We start from the raw sequence: 20,453 nt of genomic DNA on the forward strand, positions 1-20,453 counted from the left end.
ACACGCCACGTGTAAAAGCACGTGAACCGTGGGGTCCAGCGACAATGGAGCAGAAAATATAAGCCGTGGGTCCGTCTTCGGGACCCACAAAATTCAATAGTTCTTTTTCATCAGTTGGGCCCCAGCGCTTCGAAGGCTACAGCTGGCAATTGTCATTGCTTTGGTGGAAAGTGAACTGTGAGCCACACGATTGAAAAAAATGATAATTTCGGGATATTTTCTTGTTTTTTAAGGTTTTTTTTTTTCCAGGGAAGACAAAGGCAGCGAATGGAGAGCTAACACGTGGACGTAAGATTTTAAATTTTCTTTTGTACTTTGTCTTTTTAATGCGTTTGGTGGGCAACGGTAAGTCGGTAACGGAGCCAAAGGAGCAGGCTGTCGGTAACGTTTGGCTTCGTATGAACAGTGAACATTCAGCCGTCAGATCACAGTTTCTAAAAGTTTAGTCAAAGCTCTGGCCAAGCGGAGAGAAAAGTAAACTAGAAGGCCATCTCTACGGCCTTCGATTTGACTTTGTAAAATAACACTAAAAATATGTTATGCATGTGGATGCTTGAAGATTGAAACTTATATTTGTGTGAGGTGTAGTAGGCTAATAGCCCTATACTACCCAATTGAGGTTACACCTATGGTTAATAGTCCTAAGTTACTTTTTATTGATCCTCGTATGTTACGTACTGGTTGACTTTATTACAAAATCCTTAATGTATATGTTGGGACATTTACTTACATATTATGTGTCACATCAATAAAGATATAAACCATGTAAGTATTTACTTATACCAATAATTCTTAAGTAAATTATGTATCACTAAATTTAAAGTCATTATAAATATATTTTTGTATAAAATATGATAACATACTAATATAATGGTGATACTAACACAATGGTGGTAAGCTATCAGCACTATTTGAGACTTTCATTTACATAATTAGAAGATGTGCAACTCGGTAAAAGTTTTTATTTGGTAACATTAACACTATTTCACTTTTTAACACAATGAAAAGAATAAGTTTTCTTTTCTTGAATTACAATTACTGGATTAATATTTATAATCATCTAGTATGACCAATTTAGATGACATCATTTCTCAAGTCTCATCATGGTATTACTATTATTATTATTTTGAATGAAAATGGAAAAGGGACCCAAAATGAACATGGAGTAGTGGGCCATTTCTTAAATAGAAAAGGCCTTTAATGGGCCCAAATTTTGTGGTAGGCTGAGTAACAGAAGCATCTGGCTCATATTTTCATGGCAGAAGAAAGGAAATCATTTTTTTAAAAAAAATTCACTTATGTGGCTGCTGGGATTCGAGCCCAGGTCTCCACGGCCACAACGTGGAATTCTTACCACTAAACTACAGCCACAAGTTGATATTTTGACTTCCCAAAATAAATTAATCAATCAAACTATTGGGAGAGCAAGGGATTCCCATGACACTACCGACTCTTTCTGCAACCCCAAAAGCAAAGGTTTTCATTAGGCCGAAAAGGTTGTAGGGATGGCAATTGTGCCCGTACATTCGCTCAAATTTATACGTTAAAATTCGTTCGTTACGGATAATTTTATAGGTTGTAGGCATGTTTGGTATTACAAATTGAAACCCACATTTAGATGCAGATGAATTTGGTATTAGCTCAATATCTGGTGGATACACGCATGAATATCTGCTAGACCCGTAATATTTTTTTAAATATTTTTAATTTAATTTCACTTGAAAAAAATTTAAATCTAAAAAATATATAAGGAAAATAATGCAATTATACAAAATGCCAAATAATCAAAGTGTTTTTGTATGGACTATTTTTTTTTTAACTTAATGCATGGATTATTTCATTATTATAATTTTTTTCTTTGGATAATTTGAAAAGTATTATTCTTTGAAAAATATTAATCGTAATAATTATTGTAGACATCATGTTGGATGGGTGCTAATGATGGTGAATGAAATAAAGATCTTCTCTTGGAGCTTGTGTTGAACAATAATATGAAATGTAATTGTTATTTTTAGATATTAGTTTGTGATTTTTTTTTTAATTTGAGAATTGGTGTTTGATTGATGTTGAAATTTTAATTTTTCATTTACAATAGTTAAATTTAAAATTGAGTATGTTATGTGGAATTTAATGTTATTATTGTAAATTTATATATTGAACATTTATGATTTTAAATGTACAAATCCCTAAAAAATCTGCTGGATACCATTGCGAGTCTGGTAATTATCAAAACCCGTAGCAGGTGAACTTTTTAAAAAAAATTAAAGCCCACTGCGGAATGAGTTTGGTAATTTAAATTTTATGTGGATTTGAGTTTGATAATGGCAAATCCACTGCGGGCAGTAACCATTGCCATCCCTAGTTTCAGATATGATCATATGAAACGCACAAAGAGACTTGCATTCGGATGAAGCATAAAATTGTTCATTTAAAACTGAAACCAGGAAGGCAGGAATCTTCACTTCTTTCCTTAAAACTGTAAAATGTACACGACTAGCAGAAATCAGAACGATAGGGTATGGTTGACTAGAAATCTAATTCTGTCCCAATATTAAACTAATCTGATGAAAAGAGAACGGTTGCCAGTGGAGAATCTTAATTGCTTCATTTCTTCCAGACCCGGATGATGCCATCAACAGAGGAGGTAATCATAGCATCGTCCTTCGGGTGATAACTCACACTTGTTACCTGCAGAAGACCAGGTATTAAAGCAGTCTTTTGATAGAGAAAATGAAAGTGAGTGACTAGAATACCCTACACATATATATGGTTGTCCAAATTATTTCAAAGAAGAAGGTTAAAGGTTAAGGAATCCGAAATCCTGCAGTTGATCATAAGGTAACTTATAGCATATATCTCCAATAATCAACACAACTCAAATAAATGCTGGACTGAAAGAAATTTAAAGAAGAAGCTTTACCACTAAAGAATGAGCTTTGAATTTTGCCACTACGGATGCATCTACCAGATCCCAGAAGTAAATATAGCCATCCTCAGATCCACCAGTTACATGGGCATCAGAGTTTGTAAGGCAGCAATCTGTTTTGAAAGACTGTTGCAAATACCAAGCAGGAAGTATGGCAACATCAACATTAAAGAGTGGAACAAAAAGCCAAAGTGAAGTTTAATATAGAGTGCTTCACGATATACAGCAATTAGATAATTTGAAATTAAAAAATAAAAAGCTTGAAAAATTTGGAAGTACACCAAAAAGAATTGTCAAAAATTTTTAATTAAAAAAAAAGTGGAAAAAAATGAAAGAATAATCAATTTAAAGAATGCATCAACATTAATAGTCAAAAGCCCAAAGAAAGGCATTTGAATGCTAACTGCTAACCTTGCAAATATGGCCTTTATATTCTTGCAATAGTTCACCAGTAGATCTGCCATAATAGAGGACCCGTGATAATAAGAGGAAAATTCAGATAAATCTCTACAGTAAGTCATCTGGAAAGTGGAAACTATAAGAAATTACCTGTCCAAAAGACGTAAAGTAGAATCTAAACAGCTTGCTAATATGCAGTTGCCATCATTTGACATTGAAATACAGTTGACAGGTTGTCCCAAGTCATCAGACAATTCTCTAGTATTATATAACAAGAAGAACATAATTAGAAAATGTGCCCAACTTATTTGAGATAGCTTCTTCAAGAAACAGGTTGAAAAACTAAAAGTGTAGTTCATGAATTCTTCAATACAACTCCACATACCTTCCAACACGAATGTCAAATGTTCGTACTGTTCCGTCAACACTTCCGCCAATAATTTCAGTTTTTGTTAAGCAAACAGACATCACACTGTCTTGAAAAGTATCAATAATCTGCATATTCAGAAAAGCTTCAGAGAACTTAGTCAGTGTATACTTTGATAAACAAAATAGTACCCATTGTGAAATTCAGCAACCTGAATAGGCTCAGTGCTATGTGATCGACAGTCCCAAGCTCGCAAGGATTGATCATAGCCGGCTGATGCTACCACTGATGAATACTCATTAAACTTTACTGCATTCACCTGCAAATTGGAATAGGAAAAGAAAAGGGGGCAAAAAACACTACTTTTATTCATGTTCATCAGCTATTTCATCATCATTAAGGCTGCATTAGAAGTTCTTTTAGCAGTATAAATAATAAAAAATGCTTTCTATATCTATTCTGTTCTGTTTGGTTGAAATAGATGAAAAACATATTATTTAAGATTGTGAACTTAAAGAAAAGCACTCCCTACAAAAATGATATCCCAAAGCCTCATGACGCTCTCGCGCGTGTTTTATAGTACAACGGTTTAGCTCAAAGAACTTTCTACAAAATCACTTAGGGTATGTTTGTAACTACTATACTTCTTTCTAATTTTGAAAGCAGAACAGCTAAACTTAATCAGCAGCTAATATTTAAAAACCATCTGTGCAATTATACTCCACTGCTAGAGATTTCATTCCACAACAGCAATGTATTAAAATCCAATACCTCAACCACAAGCATACAATACGAAAAAGCACTTATTAACTGAATCTCGAAGATGCAGTTTCAAGTTCTTGTTTCTTTCACGTAAACTATACATTCTTTAAAAAAAAAGCACTTTTTACGATTTGAAAGCGCTTTTTACCGGAAAGCACTTCCAAATTCACCATAGTCCCTAAAAACAGAAAAGAAGTTCAAAACGACAGCTAACCTCGCTTTCGTGGCCACGAAACTTCCGAATAACACGACCAGTCGAAACATCCCAATAAAAGATTTGCCGATCACCGCCACAAGATATCAACTTCGAGTTGTCTCTACACATTACAAAATTCTCACATTTTAACAATTTATCTTAAATTTAAAAAAAAATTGAGGGGCAACTAAAGTAAACTGAAGTAAATTCGAACTTACGGGGTAACGTGGACGTCGCGGACTTCGCGGCCGTGGGATTTGTAGGTCTTGATGTGAATCCCGCGGTGAGGATTCCACAAGCGGATGGTGCGGTCCTTGCCGCAACTCAGACAATAATTACCGTCGCCGTTGAACCGAGCGGCTAAAACTGCGCCTTCGTGGCCCTTGAGCACGTTAGCCTCTGTCCTCGGCAGATCGGATACGCTCATCTCTTTGCTTCTTTGAGCGGGAACGAGTTACCGTGCGCCGTTGCGATGGAAAAAGCATAAACAATTCGAAATTGAGGGCTTTTATTGTTATTTTGCTTTTAAAGTACAGTAAATAAAGTTGGAGCCCCTGAATCTTTATGTAATTATTAGCAAAAACCAAAGATTACATTGATTGTTAACTTAGGTTCCTGATTTGATATAGTGATATAGCGATTTGTCATGTCTGGTTTTAGGATCACCGATGATGACCCTTGTATCCCTCTACAAATTTTGATGCAAATATTGATTTTATGATTTTTTTTTTAATTTTTAAAGGAACATGAATGCTACATTTATTTGTAGGATGTGACTTGGGCACTACTAAATGATTAAAAAATCAATAAAATTTAATTATATAATGTTGGTGAAACTATGCCATATGGTGCCCATATAATACTACAGTCACAGTCTTATTATTGTTAATATACTGTTGTAATATTTTTGAAAAATATTACAATAACGTAAACTAAATTCTTCCTTGATGTTAATGAGGAATCTAACTCAAGACCTAAATCCCTTAAAACCTAATTTAACATATAAACGTAACAAGTAACAACTCGCCAAATATTGTCTTATAAAATAAAAAAGGTGTTAGTGGGGTTATGGATGGTTTATGGTACTAGGTGATGATTGTGAAGAGGTTTGTGTGCTGTTTTGGGGTTTCTTGTGGCTTAAGGTAGGGCTTCAATGGCAGTTCTTAATAAGAGGAATATGGGTGAGGGGGTTACTCCTGCCCACATGCTGAGGTTCTTTGGCTTATGGGTGCAAAAGAAAAGTGAGTTGGAGGAGATGTGCCTGCAGCACGAGTTGTTCTTTAAGAATCTTATGCTACTACACCTAAGAGCATTACCAAAAGGTTCTTCAAATAAGATTTTATTATTTATTTGAAAAGCCACATCAATATTTAAATCTCCAAAAGACGCTCCAATTAAGATTCTTCAAATAAGAATTGATTCTCTCTCTTCAAATTTAGAGAGTTAATTTCTTCCTCTTCAATTTATATTTTATTACTTTTCATTAAAGAAATAAAGAGAAGTGTTTTAATTGCTATTAACTTTTCCTTTAAAAAACTAATTATATGATTAAAATAATATTAACTTATTTCTATTTGAAGAGTCTTTTGGAGAATATAATATTTTTTTACCATTTTATTTGCCACATAGGTAAGCAAATAAGTATTTGAAGAGTAAAATTTATAGAGGCTTTTGGAGATGCTCTAATTCAGAGGAGATTTGGCTTGCAGCTTTTAAGCTCAAGTTTGAGAATCATGAACTTGAAAGAGCCAGAATGCTTATTGCTAAGGCAAGAGATAAGGGTGGTACGGAGAGAGTGTGGATGAAGTCAGCAATTGTTGAGAGAGAACTGGCAAACTATGTAGAGGAGAGGAGGTTACTTGACAAAGAATTGAAACGATTTCCATTGTTTTTCAAGTTGTGGTTGAAGCTGGGATAGCTAGAGGAGCGTCTTAGTCACTTGGAAGTTGGAACAAGCTAAAGAAGCTTACGAGTCAGGTTGTAATCACTGTCCCAATTGTATATCGTTTTAGCATTCACTTGCCAATTTGGAGGAGAAAAGCAATGGGTTGCATAAAGCTCAGGCACTGTTCGCTAGGTCGAAGAATCCTCTAAGCCGTGAAATCTGGCTTGTTACTATTCGAGCTGAATCAAAGCATGGAAACAAGAACGAAGCTGATAACTATATAACAAAAGCACTACAAAAGTGTCCGAATAATAGAATACTTTGGGCTGAATTATTGCTGCTGTGACCAAGCTATTTTGGCCCGATAGGAAGGTTGACAAGGCAAGGACTTGGCTCAAACAAGCAGTGATCCTTGTCTCGGATACTGGGACTTCTGGGCGTTGTACTACAAATTAGAGTTGCAGCACGGCAATTTCGAGAACTAAAAGGAGGTGCTGAAGAAATGCATTGTGGCGGACCCAAAGCATGAAGAGAAATGACAAGCTATTTCCAAGGCTGTCGAGAACTCTCACTTGCCAACTAAAGCAATCTTAGAGAAAGTGGTTATTGCCCTTGGAAATAGGGGTGTCAAAAAAACCTGCTCGAATCGGATCCGGCCCGAACCCGGCCAATCCGGTCCGGGCAAAACCCGGACTGCATACACTGAAAAAGTGGATTTGGTTTTCCGAATTTAAAACCCGAACATTTCCGGGCACGGTCTGGGTTCAGCACTAAAAACCCGGAACTCGGACTCGGACCTGTTTTTTTGAATAAACTAAAAAAAAAAAAACCTAAAACCAGTTACCCAAAGTCCAAACCTAAATCGCAAAACACCCAAATACGAAAATCCCTAAATCTAATTCCCCAAATAGCAAAACACCCAAACCCAAAGGCATCAGCAGCGACGCTACCATCGTCACCGTCGGCTAGGACCCACCATCAGTCCGTCATCGTCGTCCCTCGACACTCGGCAATCGGCATAATCTCTTTTCGTTTGACATTTGCTGACTCGGTTTTGCTCGGTTGCGGCTGTGACGGGAGTCGTTTGTGCAGCGGCAGCAGCGCAGTGCAGCCCCCTCCGGCGCCGTCAGCGGCAGCTCCACCGTCTCCAACTCTCCATTGCCACTTTGTCATCCACCATCAGTCCATCACTCTGCCATCACAGCCACCACTACCAGCCGCAGGTATTGATTTTTTTTCCTTCCATATTTTGTCTTCTCAGTTGCATTTTTGCCGATTGCTTCTCTGTTGGTGTTGGCTGGTGCTATTCGTGTTTATCTTCGGCTAATTTTGTGCATGGTTGTTGACTTGCTGTGACTTGTGAGGCTAAGATCAGCTGCTTTTTGACTGCCATTTGCAATGTGACAAAGAAAATGTATTTCACCCGCTATTGATATGTTTGATGTGTGCTTGTTGGTTGGCTCATTCTACGCTACTGTTTGACATAATGTTGCTGGATCAATTTGCAATGAAACAGTGATGAAATTTACAAGTGTGTCGTATGTGACAAAATGATTTAGCTGTGGTTAATTTGCTTGTTTTTAATTAGATGTTAAATGCTACAATTATAGAATTTTTTCCCCTCCTAATTATGGGCTGTTTGAACACATCTGTTTAATAACGTGTTGAAAATGTTCATACAATATTTGCTCGATCAATTTGTCCTAAAAAAATGTATGGTAGTTGGCACATATAATATATTATTACTCTTTCGAATTAATTTAGCATTAATCAAATCGAAATATGGCCAATTTTGTGAGGGATCCTTATTGCTTGCTCTTATTTTTTGTTTCCACAATTCCACACTAAAATATGAAATTTAGTATATCTTTGCTATTGTAACAACAAAGTAGTGCAATGTCAGACAACGTGGAAATCAATTCTTCGAGTGCTCCAGGTTTATCTCGTAATGTCGAAGATAAAACTGATAATGAGGTTGAGGAAATTTCAGTGTCAACCATGAATGATAAGAAAAGTAAGGAAGAAACTAGAAAAAAGAAGAAAGTCTCCGAAGCTTGGGAGCACTTTACAAAAATAATGGTAAATGGAGAACAAAAGGCAAAGAGCATGCATTGTAGTGCAATTTTAAAAGCAAAATACCAATCTGGGACTTCAACTTTGAATAGACACGTGGCAATGTGTTTTAAGCAGAATCAACCAAACATAGAAGAAGCACTTCAGGGAAGCCTTAAAGTGATTAAAAGAGAGGATGTAACTTGTGGCATTAGTTATTGCAGTTTTGATCAAAATATTTTACGGAGTTTGATAGCAAGAATGGTTATAATGCATGAGCTTCCACTTAGATTCGTCGAATATATAGGCTTCCGAGAAATAATGGCACATGCTAACCCCGTGGTTAAGCCAATGAGCAGAAACACTTTGAAGAGCGAAATCTTGAAGTTATATCAAATCGAGAAGGTTAAGACTTTGCATTTATTGGGGAAAAATCATGGTAGAGTGGCCATTACTATGGATTTATGGATAGCTAGTAATCAGAAAAAAAGGGATATATGGTCGTGACGGCCCATTTTGTTGACAATTCCTAGAAATTGCATAGTCGAATCTTAAGGTAATTTGTCTATAATTTTTTATTTGCTTATTTTTTCTTTTAAGTTTATTATTACTTATATTAGATTTTTTTTCAAGTTTAAATTGTAATATATTTTAAGTTTGTGTATTTAATACCGACTTTTGAATATTTGATAGGTTCATCTATGTTCCAAGCCCCCATACTGCTGATGTCCATATTTGATAGGGACATCTATGTTCTTGGTTGCAACAACGTGAGCCTCAGCATAAGAGCTTGCCAAGTGATGAGGAGTGGGATTTGGCAATCATAATGGTGGAGCATTTGAAATCATTTTACATTTTAACAGAGATGTTTTCGGGTACAAAATACCCAATTGCTAATTTATTTTTTTCCATTGATATGTAAAATGAAATTGTCAATTAATAGGTGGCGCACTGCTGATAACCTTGCTATTAGGATTATGGCTGATAAATTTAACAAATATTGGAATGAAATTCATCCGATGTTGGTTGTGGCTGTTGTGCTTGACCCAAGATATAAGATGATGTTAATTCATTTTTATTTTCCAAAGATATATGGTGATACAGTATATGAGCTTATTGAGTGTGCACATAAGCTTTGTTATGATTTAGTGAAAGAATATGAATCGAAGGCAGCGCATGTAAGTGGTGGGCAGAATGTTGGATTAGAAATTTCTCGTTCTGAATCTTGTTCGAATTCGAATAAGTATTGGGATGTAGATGAGTTTGAAACATTTCGAAGCCAAAATAAACGTGCTAAGGTAACTAAGTCGGAGTTGGATAGGTATTTAGATGAGGAATTGTTGGATTCCATTCCGGACTTTGATATTTTAGCTTTTTGGAAGATGCACACAAGGCAATATCTTATTTTGGCTGAGTTAGCTAAGGATATTTTAGCCATTCCTGTATCCACCGTTGCCTCTGAGTAAGCTTTTAGTGCCGGGGGTAGATTTTTGAGTCCGCATCGTAGTAAACTTCTTCCTGACACTTTGGAAGCCTTAATGTGTGCTCAAAATTGGATTTAGGCTTCTACTTTTCGAGGTATAAAGTTATTTGAATTATATTTTAGTAGTATTTATTTGCTTAAAATGCTTTGAATTTTAATGTGTTATTTTTGTTGTAAGGTGGAGTTCCGGAGGATGAGATTTTTACTGGGGAAGAGGTAATTTCGGATGATGATGATGAGCCACAAGCGTTGACGAGTAGCATGACATGAACTTTTATTTATTTATTTGGAATTAGACATGAACTTGTTATTTATTTATTTTACATGGGAGTGTTTTGACTCTTTTATGAACTATTTTTTGAGTTGTTGAACATTTTAGGATTTTCATGTGTTGTATTGATAATTGGTGTCATAATTATGAACTTATGATATGTTGGATGTTATTTAGATTTATTGTGTTATTGAATTTATTTATTTTTTATATATAGATTGAATGAGTTTAGGTTAGAAGTTAGATGAATTTTTATTTATTATTTGTGCAAAATTTGTATTGTTAGTATGTTATAAGTTTGTATTTAACTATTTCTCTAATTTCTCTTTGACTTAAGTTTGAGATTTATCTTGTATTATGATACACAAGAAATGTGCATGCATGTTGTATTGTTGTTTCACTTGTTTGGTGATATTTAGGTGTCATACAAAGACATAAAAATGAAAGAATTTTTTTTTGAAATAATTGTTTGCGGGCTTAGAAGCCCGGAAGACAAAACCCGGACTCGAGTCACGTCGGGCTCAAGCCCGGACCGGACATGCAAAAGCTGGGTTTTGTCCGAGTCCGGGTTTCAATTTTTTGCGTCCGGTCCGGTCCCGGGTTGCACCAAACCCGGACCGGACCCGGGATTTTGCCAAGCCTACTTGGAAAGTAGGATAATGCTGTTAGAAAAAGATAGACACTAGTATTTTTGTGAGTTTGTTAGGATCATAGTTTTGTTTTGCCTTTTTTTTTTCCTCAGAGTTTATTTTCTACATAATTTTCCTGTGGATCAAAGATTTGGGGCTAGCTGTAGTGACTTATTATTGTCCTCAAATGACCAATGACCAATACTTGATACACAACTTTTAATTTCATTCTCTCAGATCTTTAGGAGTATTTTTAGCTACACTAAGATGATACAGATTATAAAGGCTACAACATAGATTTAAGAACAATCATTTGAAATAAATCAATGGGTAGTCTTCAGTTTGAATGGGAGTAGGCTTTGGCCCACATGGAGAAAAGAATAAAATGCCTGTCTGGTTTCATTTCAGGACTCAAAAATTTTTCCCAGGGAAATTTCACGCACAACTTTGCTGTATCTTGCAAAAAAAAAAAAAAAAAAAAGTAGCAATACTATATTATAAGTGTGTTCCTGCTGGAGATTGAACATTCTATGCTTTAAATTTGAAATTACAGGCCAAGCCCATTAAAAATGTCTGCCGTTAAATTAGAATTAATATGAAATAAATAAATAAAATTAAGAAAACGATTTTGAATTTAGATAGTATGTAAATCAAATTAAAATATGGAGATTGAGAAAAAAATTAAATAAAACTTGCTTTGCTAGACGACGATGAGCGGACGAACCATGTGATGAGTCTTCAACTCCATATTTGTGATTGCTGCAGTGTCTTCGATCAACATATGGTTATAAAAAGAAAACTAAATTGCCATTTTAATAGGATGTGTCTAACTAAATAGAAATAAATTATATTGATTTTTTATTCTGGCCATATTTTTTATTTTATTATTTTGTAATAATTTAGTTTCCTCCAACATTCTAAATAAGTCAAATAATTAAAATTAAATAAATTTTGGAAAGATTTATACAAAAGAATGAACTGCAAGAAGGAAGAAAAAGATTTGCAACAAACATAGAAAAGAACACTTTACATATTCAAGAGTTCTACTAAATATAGCACATAAAATGAAACAATTGCATGAGTAAATATAACTCACAAAATTCTTAAGCTTGGCAAAATAAAAATTTCGAATACATGCATAAGTTTTTCATATTTTTTTTCATTATTTTGATTAAGACGATCATTTATATATATAAATTGTAAGTATTTAATCTATTTTTGTATCATAAAACAGTTTTGAATCTTCTTCTCATGGTTATACTCCAAATATTCTGTGGGAAAGGACAATGAATATAACCAGTGTTTCTAACTTTCTACTGCCCACCTTGCTTCGTTCTCTCTCAATATTAAATTGTTCATCATTTAAGCCTTCATCATTTAACTTATTTTGAAGTGGGTACACCGGTGTTTCTACGTCCCTCTTAGCTAACTTCATTCTTGTTATTAAAGCTTTGATCATTTGAAGTCTTGATCATTTAACTGATTTTGAAGTGCGCACAATTTTGTTTTATTTTGTAATAATTTGGTTTCCTCCGACATTTTAAATAAGTGTAGTAATTAAAATTAAATAAATTTTGGAAAGGTTTATACAAAAGAGTGAATTAATTATATAAGAAGGAAGAAAAAGATTAAAGAGAAATATATACAAGAAATATATTTTTTTTTTAATGTTTGGAGTTTTAGTCATATGGCAAAATAAAAATGAAATTTATGTGATGCCAAATCAAGAAATTCCTAAGACATGAATCAGTTTTTCCATTTCTTTTTTCTTTTAATTTTATCTAAGATGATCATTTATAAATGCAAATATTTAATAATATTTTTACCAGTGGCATGTTTTTATTTTATTTTGTTACTCTAGTCTTTGACAATGTAATTTGTAGAACAAAGAATAAATATTACAAAACAAAACATTAGATAAGCAAGTATAACTTTTTATTCGTACAGACAATCCACAGCAAAAGACTTTCTCCAAATAAAAACATATATAAAAGAAAGACTTCTGAATTCACACTATACGCAACAAGCACACATAGATCAACAACACAAGACAAGACAAGACAAGACCCTTGAAACTGAAGAAGCGGCAGAAGCAGCAGAGAATTAGTTAAGCTTGAGCTGGGGAGGGAGCAGGAGAAATTGCACGACAGTAGCTCAAGAATATGTTGCTTTGCTGGGGTGTGTATCCGAACCAAGGAAGAGTGCTAGGCCAGGCGCATTTTCTTGTGACGGTTTCGATGGCTCCGCAGCAGGGGGCAACATTGGCCATGCCAGTAAAGAAGAATTGGTAAATCACGGCTGAGCATTTGTTCAATTCTTGATATGCCTTCAAGCACTCATTGAATTGGCCTCCAGGCCATCCACTGGCTTGAAGCCTTGCTCCAAGACCGTAGCTAGCTGGCTTATTCATGGCACTTGCATTTGCAATGAGACTGGTTATTAGAAACAAAATGATGAGAAACAAATTTTTGAGAGCCATTGGTGACTGAACTAATAATTAACTTTTTGATTAATTTTCTTTGTAGTTGTTTGCTATGGGATGAACGAAACTCGATACTTTTTGAGGGTTTTTATATAGAGAATGATCATGTACACAACTCGCTTTGAAGTCAAAATGTGCCTCTGTTAATTAATGCTAATGACAGTTGAATAACAGCAAGTTTAGTCACTTGATTTTATTAATTTGTTTTATTTTTTAATTGAGCCCAAAATGGGCTATAAAATATTTTGCAATAAAAAAGAGGTAAAGAGAATCACAAAATCAGCCGCAAGCCAATTTTTTTTTTTAATTAATTAAGTTCAAAACGAATAAATTATTAACTCTAACTATCATGTAGATTGTTTAATTTGTTTAACTATTGTCGAATGAATTTTACTAGTGTTATGTTTTTGTGCAATAAACTGTACGTGCTGAACGCGATAGTTTATTTAAAATTTCTAACGATTTATTAATTATATTTGTTACTAATTAATTATATTTAAGACTTTTTCCTTAAATGCTAAATATTTACAAAACGTGCAGTTAATGAGAGAATTACAAAGAAAATAATATCTGAAGAAGAAAAGTGATAAGAGAATTACAAAGAAGCAACAAGGCAAAATAAATTATCAGTAAGGAAGGAATAAATGCACTCGAATAATTGCGGAGGGCGCTTGATTATCGTGGTAAGAATTTGATTACGGGGTAACGTGGACGTCGTGGACTTCGCGGCCGTGGGATTTGTAGGTCTTGATGTGAATCCCGCGGTGAGGATTCCACAAGCGGATGGTGCGGTTCTTGCCGCAACTCAGACAATAATTACCGTCGCCGTTGAACCGAGCGGCTAAAACTGCGCCATCGTGGCCCTTGAGTACGTTAGCCTCTGTCCTCGGCAGATCGGATACGCTCATCTTTTTGCTTCTTTGAGCGGGAACGAGTTATCGGGCGCCGTTGCGATGGAAAAAGCATAAACAATTCGAAATTGAGGGCTTTTATTGTTATTTTGTTTTTAAAGTACGGTAAATAAAGTTGGAGCCCCTGAATCTTTATGTAATTATAGTAAAACCGAAGATTACATTGATTGTTAACTTAGGTTCCTGATTTGATATAGTGATATATCGATTTGTCATGTCTGGTTTAAGGATCACCGATGATGATTTGACCCTTGTATCCCTACAAATTTTGAAGCAAATATTGATTTTATGATTTTTTTAAAGAAACATGAATGCTACATTTATTTATAGGGTGTGACTCGGGCACTATTGAATGATTAAAAAATTAATAAAATCTAATTATGTAACTTTGGTGAAACTATGCCATATGGTGCCCATATAATACTACAGTCATAATCTTATTATTGTTAATATACTGTACAGATATTTTTGAAAAATATTACAATAACGTAAACTAAATTCTTCCCTGATGTTAATGAGAAATCTAACTCAAGACCTAAATCCCATAAAACCTAATTTAACATATAAACGTAACAAGTAACAACTCGCCAAATATTGTCTTATAAAATAGAAAAGGTGTTAGTGGGGTTATGGATGGTTTATGTTAGTGGGGTTATGGATGGTTTATGGTACTGTGTGATGATTGTGAAGAGGTTTTGTGTGCTGTTTTGGGGTTTCTTGTGGCTTAAGGTACGGCTTCAATGGCGGTTCTTAATCAGAGGGATAGGGGTGAGGGGGTTACTCCTGCCCGCATGCTGAGGTTCTTTGGCTTATGGGTGCAAAAGAAAAGTGAGTTTGAGGAGATGTGCCTGCAGCACGAGTTGTTCTTCAAGAAGCTTATGATACTAATACACCGAACTCAGAGGAGATTTGGCTTGCAGCCTTTAAGCTCAAGTTTGAGAATCATGAGCTTGAAAGAGCCAGAATGCTTCTTGCTAAGGCAAGAGATAGGGGTGGTACGGAGAGTGTGTGGATGAAGTCAGCAATTGTTGAGAGAGAACTGGCAAACTATGTAGAGGAGAGGAGGTTGCTTGACAAGGAATTGAAACGATTTCCATTGTTTTTCAAGTTGTGGTTGAAGCCGGGACGGCTAGAGGAGATTCTTGGTCACTTGGAAGTTGGAACACGCTAAAGAAGCTTACGAGTCAGGTTGTAATCACTGTCCCAATTGTATATCATTTTGGCATTCACTTGGCAATTTGGAGGAGAAAAGCAATGGATTGCGTAAAGCTCGGGCACTGTCGAAGAATCCTCTAAGCCATGAAAACTGGCTTGTTACTATTCGAGTTGAATCAAAGCATGGAAACAAGAAGGAAGCTGATAGCTATATAACAAAAGCACTACAAAAGTGTCCGAACAGTGGAATACTTCGGGCTGAATTATTGTTGCTGTGACCAAGCTATTTTGGCCCGATAAGAAGGTTGACAAGGCAAGGACTTGGCTCAAAGAAGCAGTGATCCTTGTCTCGGATACAGGGACTTCTGGGCATTGTACTACAAATTCGAGTTGCAGCATGGCAATTTCGAGAACCAGAAGGAGGTGCTGAAGAAATGCATTGTGGCAGACCTAAAGCATGAAGAGAAATGGCAAGCTATTTCCCAGGCTGTCGAGAACTCTCACTAGCCAACTGAAACAATCTTAGAGAAAGTGGTTATTGCCCTTGGAAAGGAGGATAATGCTGTTAGAAAATGGTAGACACTATTAAACTTGCATGGAACTGCTTTGTATTGCTATAGAGTGTTACAATATGTACACGTTACAGCTAGCGTAAATAATGAAAGAGATAATAAGTAATGCACTTCTTAACATAATGAACTACTGCACTTCTTAACATAATGAACTACTGCACTTCTGAACATAATGAAATACCACTAACTAAGAACGTGAAGATCACGTTAAGCTATTACGCCCCCGCAAGAGAGGTGTACCGTCGAGAACACCGAGCTTGGACCGTGCACGCTCAAGGGGAAGCCGCTTGGTTAAGATATCAGCGAGCTGATGCTCAGAAGGAACATGAGCAACAGACAGCAAACCTTGCGCAATCTTATCATGAACAAAATAAAAGTCAATTTCCACATGCTTCATACGAGAGTGATATCTAGGATTTGTGCAAACATGAGTGGCACCAAGATTGTCACAGAGCAGCTTGGGCATAGGTGTCCGAATACCAAGTTCTGAGAACAAGTGTCGAAGCCAACAAAACTCAGAAACGGTAGTAGCAATGGCGCGAAACTCGGCTTCAGTAGAGGAACGTGCCACAAACTTTTGCTTTTTCGAAGACCAGGAAATGAGATTGCAACCAAGGAAGATAGCGTAAGCACTCGTAGAGCTGCGATTATCAAGATTGCCCCCAGTCAGAATCACTATAAGCAGCAAATGTAGAGGATGAAGACTGACGAAGAAAAAGGGCATGAAAAATTGTAGCTTTCAAGTAACGGAGAATGCGCTTGGCAGCCTGCCAATGCAACTTAGAGGGACTTTGTATAAACTGAGATAGTTTGTTGACCGCAAAGCAGATGTCAGGACGAGTGAGAGTGAGATATTGCAAGGCACCAAGAAGCTGATGATAAGACGTACCATCAGCAGAGACAGAACCATCGGTTTGTTGAAGACCAACGGTGGCAGACAGAGGAGTGGCAATAGGTTTAGCATCAGTCATGCCAAACCAGTCCAAGAGAGAACGAACATAGTGATGCTGAGAGAGAAACACACCAGACGGAGTGCGAAGCAACTCAAGGCCGAGAAAATGATGCAGAGAGCAAAAGTAGAAGCAAGACTATGAATGAAGTGCTGAATAACCCGGCCATGAGAACCAGTAATAATTAAGTCATCCACATAGACAAGAAAATAAATACGATGACTGTTGAGTGTTAGAAAATGTATATTTATAAAGGAGAAAATCGTCATTTTACACTTCAAGTTTTACTAACACCCTTACTTTTATGTATTTAACCTTCTTTTGATTTAATTCCATGTGTTTTATTTTAATTAAGTATTTTATGTATTTTAGGGGCATCATAGTCATTTCACAATAAACGAGAGACCAGACGGAAAAACGGACATCACTTTTGAACTCAGGACGGTCGAAAACCTTAGAGGGAGCATAAAAGTAAAAATGGCACTGTTCACATATACGGTACTATTCACGTGTACGGTATTGTCTACGTTACTGTTCACGACACTGTTCACATAGACGGATCGATGATATGGATTTAACCGATGATGTGGCATTGACTGATGAGGTGTCACGATCCTGTTGGACTAAAATTCTTATGTACTGTTGATGGTGACGTGGCAGCATATCAGTGGACCAAAAATCTCGCGTACGGTACATGCATCACACAGGATTATTTTCAACCAAACCGCGTCACTGTTCAACCCGGGTCAAACCGTGTTACTGTTCATCCGCGTGGTCAAACCGCGTACTGTTGACTGATGACGTGGCACAATCCTGAGCGTCCAAACTGTTTTTAATCCGATGACCATGATTTACTCTGTGTATCTATAAAAAAGGGGCCTCCCCCCCTAATTTGATAGCTTTGAATCCATTTTTGGGATCCATTTTCTGTAATTCATTTTCCATATTGTATTTTCTACGTATTTTAATAAATTTTTATTTTGCCCTTAGTTCAATTATGAGTAGTTAATTTTCTTTCAAGCTTGGGTTGAAGGTGAAGTCTCAACATGTGTCATGGGCTTTATTTGGTAAATTTATTTTCTTTTCCCTTCTAATTTTTGTGGATGATTTGATTTTTCGTCGACAAATAATAATAATCTTGTTTAGATACCGCCCTGGTTACACTGGCTCCCTAGTACAAGATTATTATTATTTGGCACGATAAGCCCTTAGCACCATATTGATTAGAGTGTGGTTCATGAGGTATGGATTCCCCCCTCATGATTTAATTGGTATTAATAAGGAATATTTAGCCCATGGTGCATGTTGATACGGATCCAGATACCCAAGTACGTTAATTTAATAGATTTTCACTTCAATTTATTCTCGCCATTTCAATTCCAATTTTAAGATAATCTAAGTCACTTTCACCACAAATCCAATCACCCTCATACAAAATTAATTCTACATATAACTAAAATCCACCTCCTCGTGGGATCGACGCTCGTCTCCATTAATCTATTCTACAATAGATTCGTGCACTTGCGAGTTCAATAAAATTTGAACAACAATGACCATCACGGTGATAAAGAAAAAGAGAAGCATCAGTCTTGCTTTGGCAGAATCTATAGGACAGTAAAAATTTGTACAGAGTAGTAAACCATGCACGAGGCGCTTGCTTAAGGCCATACAGAGACTTGCATAACCTGCAGACAAAGGAAGGCCGGTTAGAATCAATAAAACCAGGCGGCTGCTTCATGTAAACCTCCTCGTCAAGAGAACCATTGAGGAAGGCGTTATTGATATCCAACTGACGAATCGGCCAACCAAATTGCAAGGCTAAGCAAAAAATAACACGAACAGTAGAGGTCTTGACAACAGGGCTGAAAGTATCATGGTAGTCGAGACCAGAACACTGAGTAAAGCCGTTAGCAACCAGCCGCACTTTATACTTGTCAACAGAACCATCGGGGTGGCGTTTGACACGAAACACCCACTTACAACCAACCAAATTTTGAGAAGGTATAGAAGGAACAAGATCCCAAGTATGATTAAAAATAAGAGCATTATATTCAGTACGCATGGCCTGAAGCCATTGCGGGTCGACAAGGGCAGCCTTAATACTAGTTGGTTCAACAGTGAAGGGCAGCTGATGTGTGGAAATAATAGGAGTGAGGGTAGTGTGGTCAAGCCGTTTTGGTTTGCGTGACCGGGTTATCATTGGATGGGTTCAGGTCGGCAGTGGAGGTGGAGGTGTTGGTGGTGATGGTGATGGGGCTGTTGGTGACGACAGGAAAGTAGACGGGGCCGGTGATGAAAGATTGGAGATGGGAGATGAGGGAGTTAGTACTGGTGCATGGACATGGGGAGGTAAAGAGTAATAAGTATGAGGGTTATGAATAATACCCGAAGTAGAGGCGGAAGAGATCGGTGAAGAATCGGAGCTAGCAGGAAGCGAATCTGAAGTTGCAAGACGAGAACCACCCGGAGAAGAGGAGTGAGCCGACAGAACCGAGACCGAAAAAATGGATGGAAACCAGGAGGCGAGTGAAACAGAGGAGGGAGAGGCAGTAGATGTGAGGGACTGATAGCGAAATTGAGACTCAATAAATTGAATATCACGGGAAACATAAATCTTACCAGACTGAACATCTAAACACTTGTATGTACTTTATTATGGGCAATAATCGAGAAACACCCAAGGCTTGGACCTGGGCTCTAGTTTGTTGCGTGTATATGGGCGTAACCACGGGAAACAAAGACACCCAAATACACGTAGATTGGCATAATTAGGATGGGCATCAAATAAGAGCTGGAAAGGACAGGTCATGAATGTAGTTTTGGATGGTAGACAATTAATTAAGTAGGTGGCGGTTTGAAACGCAAACGTCCAAAAGCTAGGAGGTAGCGAGACTTGATGAAGTAACGCCAACCCCATCTCAACAATATGTCGATGACGACGTTCGGCGGCTCCATTATGTTGTGGTGTGTAGGGTGGTGTAAGCAGATGATTAATGCTCGTCTGTTGAAAAAATGAGGTGAGTTTGAGGAACTCACTACCACCATCGGTGTAAATATTACGAATAGTAGTAAGAAAATAATTTTGAACAAGTGTTTTAAAACGAACAAATATAGAGAAAACATCAGATTTTAGCCGTAACGGAAAAAACCAGACATACTTAGTAAAATGATCAACGAAAATCACGTAGTACTTATAATTATCAAAGGAAGTAACAGGGTCAGGACCCCAAACATCAGAATATATTAAATCCAAGGGACGAGGACTACATAAAGAAGGTTTGCCAAAAGGGAGTCGATGGCTCTTATTGCATAAACAAGACTCACAAGACTCAAAATCCAAGTGCGAAGACAAATTGAAGGTACGAAAAACAAATTTCAAAATATCCCTAGACGGATGACCTAGACGCTGATGC

The 20,453-nt window shown here is 36.6% G+C and overlaps 1 protein-coding gene and 1 non-coding gene across 2 annotated transcripts; both read right to left on the reverse strand.

Annotated features, from left to right (window-relative positions):
* Nucleotides 1-1,299: 1,299 nt before the first annotated feature.
* TRNAH-GUG (transfer RNA histidin (anticodon GUG)) lies at nucleotides 1,300-1,371 on the reverse strand. The gene has a single exon. It is a non-coding gene; the product is annotated as a tRNA-His (tRNA).
* Nucleotides 1,372-2,402: 1,031 nt separating this feature from the next.
* On the reverse strand, nucleotides 2,403-5,304 carry LOC102609790 (uncharacterized). Its single transcript, XM_006464469.4, has 8 exons — nucleotides 4,869-5,304; nucleotides 4,669-4,771; nucleotides 3,904-4,011; nucleotides 3,711-3,820; nucleotides 3,476-3,583; nucleotides 3,338-3,383; nucleotides 2,921-3,052; nucleotides 2,403-2,688 (listed from the first exon to the last, which is right to left on the reverse strand). The coding sequence occupies exons 1-8, from the start codon at nucleotides 5,075-5,077 to the stop codon at nucleotides 2,605-2,607; spliced, it is 900 nt and encodes a 299-aa protein (XP_006464532.1). The 5' UTR covers nucleotides 5,078-5,304; the 3' UTR covers nucleotides 2,403-2,604.
* Between the last annotated feature and the right edge of the window lie 15,149 nt (nucleotides 5,305-20,453).

Source organism: Citrus sinensis, chromosome 7, assembly GCF_022201045.2.
Source record: "Citrus sinensis cultivar Valencia sweet orange chromosome 7, DVS_A1.0, whole genome shotgun sequence".
Taxonomy (NCBI): Eukaryota; Viridiplantae; Streptophyta; class Magnoliopsida; order Sapindales; family Rutaceae; genus Citrus; species Citrus sinensis.